We start from the raw sequence: 11552 nt of genomic DNA on the forward strand, positions 1-11552 counted from the left end.
TGAAACTGGATTCTGAGTCTGTTATTGGTTCTAAATTTAGTTCTTGAACTCAGGATCCAGTTCTTTATTCCAGACTTCTTCTATTCGGTTCTTTTTAGAACCATAATAATACTCCTAAAGAATTATGCGGAAATTTACTTTACTGTACTCTATAAAACCCATTCTGGTAGTCATGGCGAAAAATCGTCTTCATGTTTTAGAGCTTAGTTCTGGAATATGGGTTTAGAATTCAGAGTCTGCGTGCTGAACTAACTCAAATCGTCACCATTTTTTTATTATAAAGAACTATACTGCTTTTTTCATAGTATTTAAGTGCGTTTCAGAATGTTTAATGTAACTAATCTGTAATTTAGTCTAGGCGCATCGTTTAAATTTCTAGTAATGAAAGAGGGGAAAGTTGCACAATTCAAACAATCGATGAACTGCCAATTCGAATTCGGAAGCATAAATAAAGTGTGTCATATTCGTATTCACGACATCCAGTTATGTCTCTGACATTACACACCCGTACTTTTTCAATAAATTATGCAAATCCGAAATGAAATAATCGACATAAAAATTCTGTATGCGGCTATTTTTATAGCCGTTAGGACCGCCCATTAGTGAAAAAGCTACAAACGAAATCACATAAAAGGAAATCTCCACAAAAATTGAATCAGTTTGGATTCTATCGCCACTGCGAGCAGATGTGTTTTGTGTCGTTTGCAAAGCTAGTTTCGCTTTCGACAAAAGCGATTACGTCACAGCTGCCAGTCATTTCGATTGATGAAAAAGCAACGTTGGAGAGCATTATAAAAAATCAGCCATTCTAATGGCTCTAAAAGTTTTCTGAAGAACTATCAGGATGTGTTGTTCGCAAATCGAAAGAAAATATCCTCAGTTTAGTGCAAATGTAGAACAGTTTGATTAGATTTGTGCACTTTTCGCCGTGTGAAATTCACAGTAATCGAGATGAAGTGAAGCCTTCTTTGTTTTTGCGAAAAATGTGAAAAAGGGGAATGCTTGCATAATTCATACAATTGATCAACTAATTGATATTCGGAAGTGTTAAGGAACATGTCATTTGTTTTCGTATTCACGACATCCAGTTATGTCTCTGACATTACCCACCCGCCTTTTTCCATTGAAATGCTGTTAGAATATGTTTAACGTGAATAAGTCGTACTTTAGTGTAGGTGCACCGTTATAATTCTGAATGGGAAGAACTGAAGGCGTGCACAATTCACACAATCAATCAACTAATTCGATCTCTAGTATCAAATATTCAGAAGTCAATCTGAATCTGAAGAATCTCTGGCATACCTTCTTTATCCCTTCATAATCAATCTTCTCATTAGATCCGACAGAAAACAGTAGAAAATGAAAATTTACGAAGCAGTAAGTTGAAATTTACTCTGAACATCAAAAGCATCCTTTTGAGAGCAATTCAACTGTACAAAACCTGTTACGAGTTTAGACTTTCTCTAGTTATAATTTTCAGTCTTACCTGCGTGTTTTTCTTTCACAAGGGAACTCTCCAAACGCAATTCCTCCACCGCGGTAGATTTCTGAGATGTTTCGTCACATTCAGTTTGGTTTAATTGATAAAATATTTACTTCTGACAGGGGAAATATGCGGGTTCGACTTCCGTCTCATAGTAATTTTTCATTTTCTACACTATCAGTCTATTTCCAGCCTGCTGGATACTGGATGGAGAGTTGAATTAAGTTCATGATCACTAATTCGTCACTTGAGCGTTCATGGTGTTTTGATACGCAATAACTAAACTAAACATGAGTATAGCAATCGAAAGAAAATGAAAAAATCATCACATACTAGAAGTTAAATACAAAATAAAACTACTCACCACTGTTGATAGCTGCAAACTTCCTGAAATATGAGAATTTGACTGACTTTAGACATTTTGGTGTATTGAAATGGGAATTAAAATTTTCTGTTCTCAACCTTTCCATTTCATATTCAAGTAAGTTGTCCTGTGCCTTCATCATTCTTCATATGTTGATTGAATAATTTCGTTGATTTTGTAATGTACCTAAAAGGGAAATGAAAGGAATATTATTATATGTTACTACTGGGTACAGGAATTACATTACATTTAATCACCAACAAAATATACATATCGACAGATCAACTTTGAAACTTTTCCATGGTAGATCAATTGCTACGAACGTAATTAACGTCGCAGTGTATGGAAGATGGAGCACAGGTTGATACAATTTATACAGACCTCAAGGCAGCAAACCGTGCTCGAAACCTTGACGTTTTCTCGAACTGTGTTTTGTTATTTGGAAATTTTTTTTTAAACTTTGCACTCAAACTTTTTACGTGGGCTGTTAATGCTACATTTAGGAATTCATCAAATTGAACGAATCTTGTAGTTGCTCGTAAATGCCATCAGTTTTCTTAGATATCAAGGTGGTTTATGATTCCATTTCTATAGGTATTCTATCTGAAAAGTTGCATCAGGTTGGTCTTTCGCCATTTCATTTTGAATAACTTATTATACAGTCCACTGTAGGAAAAACAGACATTACGACATCTTTTATACATTTTTTACGTAAACGACATTCATAAATGTATCAACATATCTTGCACGATAAGACAGCTTGCCGATGACAGCGTTGTGTCTGTTGTAGCACCCAAAGCTGAATGTCTGCAAGGGCCGTTACAAGATACCCTAGACAACTTGGCCACATGGGCTCATCACATGGGTATCGAGTTCTCTGCAAAGCAAAATGAGCCGGTTGTATTTGCAAGGAAGCGTAAACCAACAAAACTGAAGCTTCAACTAAGGTTCGTAACTGGTAACTGGTTCCACTCGAAAGGCACCTGGAGATGTCACATTAGATTCCGATGGCTAGACTTTATTGTCCCCAAGATATCGACGAAACTTTGGTTCAGGGGTCCATTGATTTGTCGTCACTTTTGCTGCTTTCGTTGTTGTTGTAGACTGCGTTATCAGTTGAATTGGCGATCTCTTCAGCATCCAGCGATCCAGGATTCGCTAGTCGCGCGACTTTCCTCGGCTCTCTGTGATCACAAAAGCACTGGGGTTATTTGGAGCCGAAATAGAAAAGATTTCGGTTTTCTACTGTCTGTTGCCTCGCAAGGTCTACTACATGGAAAGAGAAGTCCCGGGCCTAACAAAGAAAAAGTCGATTTTTTACCGTGAAAACGTTTAGATTCTTCAGTATAATCTCAATCTACAGCGATACACTTAACCCATTGATACTCCAACATTTGATGCTCTTTGAAAAAAACTACAAGGATCAGCCCCATGGGGTTGTTCGCAGCCATTGATGTGGAACAAGGCAATCAAAATTTCTAATGATCTACGATCAAACAGTTCAATCAATCGTCACACTTTTAAATCCGCAATTGCACCAGAGTCTGCTTAAATTGATCTTGATTATGAACCAACACCGAACATTGTTTGTCTTAATTTGTATTTGTTTTATAGCCGACGAAATTACATCATTATCCCAAATGTATGCAATTATATCTTTGTACATACTTGCGATACGGATATCGATATTGAAGCTTCTCTTCGCCAAGCTTGTATTCAAGTTTTGTATGCAAGCTGTTATTTTTATAGCGTTAAGTTTCTCTACCATTCTGCGATTTCGGTTGAAACGATCAACTTTTGTCGTGAATACGACTTACTTTACTATGGGGTGCCTTTTCAAAATTTACCCTCTGAGAGAGTGATAAGTTTTTGATCGTGAATATCTCTTGTTGTATCTAACGAATCAACATAATTTTTGCTACATGCCATCGGAAATATGATCACAATTTTATGATAAAATATTCAGTTGTGACATAATCTCAAATAATTCAAAATTAAACTTTTCTGAAATGTTTGGTATAAACGAGTATCAAAGAGGATAATTCATAAGGCGCGTTTGCCTTTCTCGTATTTTTAAAGCTCATAGCTTAGTGATCTGTGAAAGGATTTATATAATCTAACTACCAATAGAATCGAAATTTTTCAACTTAAGCGAGTAAAGAAAAAGCATTGAAGTATTTCAATAGTACACTATTGAAAAACCTGTCTCATTTGACCCATGTCAACACCAGCTAATCAGAACGCGTTCTGAGGAAGAGAACAAAATATCTGCTGCTGTACAACAAATCGTTCGAGAAAATGTTCCGAACAGTGTTTAATATCGTAGTGAGTTCCACAATTTGGTCCTTCTGAAAGGCAGGAATGAATCCCGTACAGCATCCGGATAGTTTCTTTCATTAAAAATGCAAATCCGAAATGAAATATCGAAATTAAAATTCTGTATGCTGCTATTTTTATAGCCGTTAGGACCGCCCATTAGTGAAAAAGCTAGTTTCGCTTCCGACAAGAGCGATTACGTCACAGCTACCAGACATTTGCATTGGTGAAAAAGCAACGCTGGAGAGCATTACACAAAATCAGCCTTTCTAATGGCTCTAAAAGTTTTCTAAAGAACTATTAGGATTTCTTGCTCGCAAATCGAAGAGAAATATCCTCAGTTTAGTGCAAATCCAGAACTGTTTGATTTGATTTTTGCACTTTTCGCTGTGTGAAATTCACAGTAATCTAGATCAAGTGAAGCCTTCTTTGTTTTTGCGAAAAATGTGGAAAAGGGGAATGCTTGCATAATTCATACAATTGATCAACTAATTGATATTCGGATGTTAAGGAACATGTCAGTTGTTTTCGTATTCACGATATCCAGTTATGTCTCTGACATTACCCACCCATCTTTTGTCGTGAATACGACTTACTTTACTATGGGGTGCCTTTTCAAAATTTACCCTCTGAGAGAGTGATAAGTTTTTGATCGTGAATATCTATTGTTGTATCTAATGAATCAACATAATTCTTGCGACATGCCATCGGAAATATGATCACAATTTTATGATAAAATTTTCAGTTGTATGACATAATCTCAAATAGTTCAAAATTAAACTTTTCTGAAATGTTTTGTATAAACGAGTATCAAAGAGGATAATTCATATGGCGCGTTTGCCTTTCTCGTATTTTGAAAGCTCATAGCTCAGTGATCTGTGGAAGGATTTATATAATCTAACTACCAATAGAATCGAAATTTTTCAATTTAAACGTGTATAGCAAAAGCATTGAAGTATTTCAATAGTACACTATTGAAAAACCTGTCTCATTTGCTCCATGTCAACACCAGCCAATCAGAACGCGTTCTAAGGAAGAGAACAAAATATCTGCTGCTGTACAACAAATCGTCCGGGAAAAATGTTCCGAAAAATGGTGAATATCGCAGTGAGTTCCTCAATTTGGTCCTTGTGAATGCTAGAAACGAATCCCTACAGGAATGCCTCATCAGGACATAGGAAGAAATCGGTTCAGCAAAGCGCATTCACAACACTTCGAACATCAGAATCGAAGCTCCACCAAACCTCTCATTATATGAAAAGAATGGAATCTCATCATCGCATAGGACACAAATTAAGCCACAGTTTTATCCCTTATAACACATGGGCTGGAAAGTCCCGGGCCTAACAAAGAGAACACGAGTTTTTTGGTTCAAAATTAACTTTATTCATCAACGTAATCTCCATCAAGAGTAACGCAATCATTTTAGCACCGCTCTAGCATTTCAATACCACTTTTGTAGAAACGATTTAACTTTTGCCTCAAAATAGGCCTCAGTTTCAGCGATAACCTCTTCATTCGAGTGAAATTTCTTACCGGCGAGAATTTTTTCCAGGTCTGCGAACAGCCAGTAGTCGCTGGGAGCCAAATCTGGCGAACGATTCTGATATCTCGCTAGGTCTACTACATGAAATTTGTCCCGGTCCTAACAAAGAAAAAGTCGATTTTTAACGTGCAAACTTTTTAATTCTTCAGTATAATTTCAATCTACAGCGCGATACACTTGACCCATCGGTTCTCTAACATTTTGATGCCCTTTGAAAAAAAAAATGTCAAGGCCTTCCAAATAGGCTTACGTTTCTGCAATGAGCTCAGTATTCGACGAAAATTTCTTTCCCTGGAAAAACCTTTTCACGTTTGGAAATAAGTAATAGTCGCTGGGGACAAGGTCAAGAGAATACGGGGGGATGGTGGAGCAATCCGTACCGCAAATCATTCAATTTCATCGTTGCTTTTATGCATGAATGCGCTGGTGCGTCTTTTTCCACAGCTTAATGCAAACTAGAGCTCGTCTGACACGATCATCTGTTATTCAAACACTAATGGATAAATTGTCATGAAAATTGGTACTGGGCCATCTAGAGGCTTGCAAAAAGCTCAACAAAAATATACACGGTTCGAAACTATTCACATCTTTTCTGTGGGAAACCCGTGACTCTTCATTCCATGTAGTGCCAAAGTAGATTGATTTTTGACAGTACTGTCATGCAGTCAGTTGATTTTTGTATGTAATCAGTGATTTGCATTGAAGGTTTCCGCTTTTGAGAACCAAATAAGAAGGAATGGACCTCTCCAAACGCAGACGGTACGTCAGGAGAAAGGTTCCCTCGCGATGGATAGAATCTCGCCGTACATCAATAGGTCTAGTTAAGCCCTATTCAACTTTTAGCTGCATCAAGAAATATTCGACAGGTCGGAAACTTTTCGCAGAGCACGTATTTTGAATTTGATTACTTTTGTTTCAATAAAATATTGCATATCTACTAGTTTTACTAGATTGCAGAAACAAAGAATATAATTTATGCTAAACTATATGCTTTACTTCATATCTGTTGCGGCCACTATCAGAGCTTAAAATTGTCACGCATTCTCAGTGAAAGAATCCAATCTAACAGCCTCATTTTCAATATTTTACTGTCTCATTCGTAAATGACCGACACCAGAACAAACGAAGAGAGACGCAGCATTTTCGTTTCTCGTTGAAAAAATGAAAGAGGATAATTGCGAACGTCACTCTTTCCTCTATGACAAGACGAAACCAAATTATCGTCTTCAGGGAACATCAGTAGAATTTCAATTCTCGTTCTTTCATCGATGTATTGAAAATCTGTGACCATTGGTTATAAATAGTGACTAAAATATGACAAATCGAAGTAATTACATCCGAGAACTTCTTTGGAAACCGAAACTACTACAAATTCGAACGCCAACAGGTAAAAGTTATTGTGAAACCTTTTTCTGTCATTTTCAATTCTCAAATCTTCGGTTGAATATCGACACTGCATACTATGGGTTTTTCACTGAAAACTGCAAATGACTGAAAGGGCAAATGAAAGAAAAAACATAATTTTGAAACTACTGTCCCGCTTATGTCATTAACTGGACATGGATTTCGTTCTCATAGTTTGCAAGCGAAGCTGAGAGTGACAGTAATTTCTCGTCATTTTTGTCGATTTTGAGTCAATGAAAATAACTTTCATTAGCTCTGGCCACTATATGCCAGCGTCGAGTGAGTTAGTCATGTTAATTCATCCGAGACTGCAAAAATTTAATTGCGCCTTGATGCAATTATCAAAATTAGAAAACTCGAACACCGTTAACTTGATGTCTCCTTAGCAATTCATGCTGAACTGCTAAGTTGCAGCAGCAGTTTCATTTGAATTGCTATGCACTGAAAACACGTAGACGAAACGTAAGATAGATAAATGTTCGCTTTTTTGCCATTTAAATAACAAAATATATCCTTAGATATCGGCAGCGCATGGCAAAGCGCTGATACTCCAAAGGCTTCACCCAAACTGAAGGTTTCAAGTAAAACAACAAAAATTGAAAATAAAACTGAAATTCATTTCATTTTAACAATTCTTTATCTGCGTATAAAATGTAGAACGAATCCCACCTTCAATTGAGCGAGAATGGTTTTCAAGTGCCAAATTACATTTTAATGAGTTCATGTCACAAAACAATTTATTCGTAAAAGAGGCATTCAACAATCGACACATTGATATCCAAAGCTCCGCGCGACTATGAACGTTAAATTCGGGATCATTTTGATGATCTGTCTGGCCAACCGACGGGCGGAATCGGCTGCCACAAGAACAGGTATGAAGTGATTTTACTGATCAACACCTGAATATAACTGTCGATTTCTTTTCAGAATCTGAAAAATACCTGTTATCATCTACTATGCAAACCATTTTAAGATTCCTCCACCCAAGAACTTCGGAATTGTACGACGATTACTACGACCAGGAATACTATCCTGCTTACGAGGAGTATTCACCGGATTACGCTTATTTTGGCGAACTCGCAAGAGGGTTCCCGATACCGCCTAGTTTTTGGTATTTCTACAATTACTAATTCAGCAAGGACTTGTGATAGGAAATTATCAAAACATCAAATAAAACAGACCTTTTTTCAACGTGACTGACTGCAAACTATCATTCAAAGCAAAACCGAAGCTTGTTGGTATAGCCAACCTGGCCTCGGTTCGTACCCTTGAGCACTCGTGATGGTGGCTTTGCAGGTTTAATACAATAGATGACAGAGAAAAATGACAACATGCTTACTTTTAACTTCCGAAATTTACGGTTCCTTCATTCAAGGGCGCTACCGGCGCCGTTCCCCCTTGACGGTTTTACGTTTTTCCTTCTTTTCTTCGCGCAGTTGTTTCTGCTTTTCGCGATCCTGTCTGTCCTTTTCCTTCTTCTGTTGGCTCTCCAGTTTGGCTTGTTCGCGCTTTTCCCGCACCAGGGCGGCCACATCGGAGGCGTTGGTATTTCGAATCAACCCACCATCGGAAGATGATCCACCGGTCGCTCCACTGGGCCCCGGATCGACGTCCGCATCTTCGTGATCGCTTTCAGAGAGCTAAAATCACAAACAGTACAAGAAAACTGGAAATCAACTTCAACCCGCGAACAACGAACCTGACTGTATTGCGACAGAATTTGCTGCTTAATTCGTCGTTCCTCATCGGTATACTCCCGTTCGACTTTTTTGGCTAGTTTTTGATTTTCTAGCAACTTTGCCAGTTGTTCGTCGACATCAAGCTTCAAACTCGGTCCAGTAGCCAATGGTTCCGTGGAGGAGTGATATCTTTTCCACTTGTCCAGGATTTCTTTGATGAATGAATTTGTGTCAGTATCCTACGTTGGAGTAAAATAAAATTCATTAGACTAACATTTCGCATCGTACCGGTGGCTTCACACACTGACAATGATCTCCGCCAGGATGCCTTCGAGAGCTTCGATCTTTTCTTCGTTGTTCTCGTCACCCTCCAGGATGCCCGTAATGTAGGAACCGAAAATTCCTTCGTCGGTGTTGAACGCACGCAGTTTGTCATTAAGCCACGAGCTGAATGGGTCCATCGTACAGCGATCGTGCCCGGCAGCGTACGTTAGTTTAGAAAATTGGTTGCTATTAGTTGGTAATGAATGAAAATTTGCGGTATTTCGAAAACCACACGACTTTTTCACTTGTGTTGTTCAGAACAGCACCGACAGGCTGTTTTGTTTGACAGTAAATCCTGAGTTCTGTCAAGTTGACAGCATTAACGATGTAGCTCAAAATTCATTCAACATGGTGCAGATGAACTTTCATCATGAATGTCATGTTAAACGAGAACGCGCGAAATTTACCTTGTTTCATTCATGCCACGTGCGACGGAACTACTCGTTGCAAGCAATTTAAAGGACTTCCGATGAATCTCCCAACGGGAGAGTACGTTGTATCGTGTTAGTGCGGTGAAAATTCGAGTATTTTGCAAGAAAGAAAGAATTTTTATCCGTACTTTGGCGACTTGACGTAGCCACACAGTTATATTTTCGCTTGTAGTCCATTAGCAGCCCTTACACGAGACAATATTATTGTCAATACAAGGAGTATTGACAATACTTTTGATCGTGTAATGGAAACTTCATTGGATTGACGATAATATTGTCAAAAAATCAAAACTGCCCATCAATCCGACAATACTTTCTCTCCAGAGAGAAACTGTTAAATATGTGCAATGGCCTCTTCTCTCAATATTTTAATATTCATTTGCAATATTTAAAGCACCAAACACTTGAATTTCTCGAAAAACTCCGACTCTAGTTATCAAACCAATTGGATTGATGGTATTGACAATACTTTGGATTGACAATAATACCCTCTCAGCAGACCGTTCAATTTTGTTGATTTTTGAGCGCTTGTTGAACGACATATTGCACGAAATATTCGTTCAATTTGCTGGAACGGTTTGTTGTTGTTTTTTCTCTTGCAAAAATAGTGTGAAAATTAAGTGTTACCTTTACATAGAAAGAAAATTTGTTGTTATTCTACGTGAAGTAGAAGTATTGTGGAGGTATGTATTGTTAGTTTAAACAAATAAGTGGAGAAAACTTCAGAAATTCTGCAGTAAAACTAGTCCAACGGGGCTCCAACTCCTCATGTTAAAAATGGCTCAACAATGGACCTCTGTCTGCCGCGTTTCTTGAACGAAAAAAATGGCATTCGGTTCAACGGTCTGTTTCAAAATCGGCAAACGAAGGACCCGTGTTGGCCACCCGTTGAACGATTGATTGGACTTTCATTGGACCAATGATCCAACGTATTGGACCAATGAAGGACCACCGTTGAACGTTTTTTTCTAAGTGGGTATTGTCACGTGTAAGGGCAGCTATTGAAAAGAGATCCTCTCAGCAGGCCGTTCTATTTTGATTTTATCGAGTATAATTTTGAAACTAATCGATTGAAATTTATTCGATTATCTGGATTATTAATCGATTATTCGATCAATATTACGACATTCCAAGACATATTGCACGAAATACTCGTTCAGTTTACTGGAACGGTTTGTTTTTGTTTTTTTTTCTTGCAAAAATAGTGTGAAAATTAGGTGTTACCTTCATATGGAAAAAAGATTAGTTGTTATTCTACGTGAAGTAGAAGAATTGTACAGGTATGTAGTGTTAGTTTAAAAAACCTGTTTTAATCCACCTAGTGGTGTAATGATGCCTTTCTCATGTACATATAATATTGTGGTATTCTATTCAAAATTTTTCTCTTCGATTTTTGAAAGAAACCAAGAAATTGTTTGTGCATTAACTAGTATAACATACAGAATAAAACAATGCTTTGATTGCGTAGGTCCCCAAGCAACCAGAAGTTCCACAATTACTTAAAAAGTCCACTTTCTTGCTGCTTAAAAGTACACGCGGAGCTTTTGAGAACTTGAAAGTACAGATCAAGTTCCGCGTGAACTTTCTAGCTGCTTAAGAAAACACGTGGCAATTTTTGACAGTTCGAAGTACAGAACAAGTTCCGCGTGAACTTTCTCGCTGCTTAAGAGTACACATGATACTTTTAGCAACTTGAAAGTACAGAACAAGTTCCGCGTGAACTTTTTCGCTGCATAGAAGCTGAACAATGTATTCTAGAAGCAGCTTAAGGGATCGTTCCGCTGCGTCGCGTGAACTTTCAAGTGTGGATAATTACTTAAAAAATGGGCTGCTTAGAATGCTATTGATTAACTTTGAGAGCTGCTTAAGCCAAATCAGTCCCTTTTATCCGAACTTTTGGTTAGTTGGGTCATCCTTAAGAAAACTGAATGGGTTCACTATTATATGTTCTTCTGGCACCGGAACCCGAGAACCGGTATAATCAAAGTCGGTTCGTACGGCCACC

General features: G+C 37.9%; 1 protein-coding gene across 2 annotated transcripts; it reads right to left on the bottom strand.

The window, feature by feature from the left end:
* Positions 1 to 8284: 8284 nt before the first annotated feature.
* Positions 8285 to 9393, bottom strand: LOC131427248 (coiled-coil domain-containing protein 43). Of its 2 annotated transcripts, none has more exons than XM_058590260.1 (3): positions 9101 to 9393; positions 8813 to 9031; positions 8285 to 8753 (listed from the first exon to the last, which is right to left on the bottom strand). In XM_058590260.1, the coding sequence occupies exons 1-3, from the start codon at positions 9251 to 9253 to the stop codon at positions 8493 to 8495; spliced, it is 633 nt and encodes a 210-aa protein (XP_058446243.1). In that variant the 5' UTR covers positions 9254 to 9393; the 3' UTR covers positions 8285 to 8492. The 2 variants fall into 2 exon arrangements, with proteins under 2 accessions (XP_058446243.1, XP_058446244.1); XM_058590261.1 differs by having other exon boundaries at positions 9097 to 9393.
* Between the last annotated feature and the right edge of the window lie 2159 nt (positions 9394 to 11552).

The sequence above is a fragment of the Malaya genurostris genome, chromosome 2 (assembly GCF_030247185.1).
Source record: "Malaya genurostris strain Urasoe2022 chromosome 2, Malgen_1.1, whole genome shotgun sequence".
NCBI classification, from domain to species: domain Eukaryota; kingdom Metazoa; phylum Arthropoda; class Insecta; order Diptera; family Culicidae; genus Malaya; species Malaya genurostris.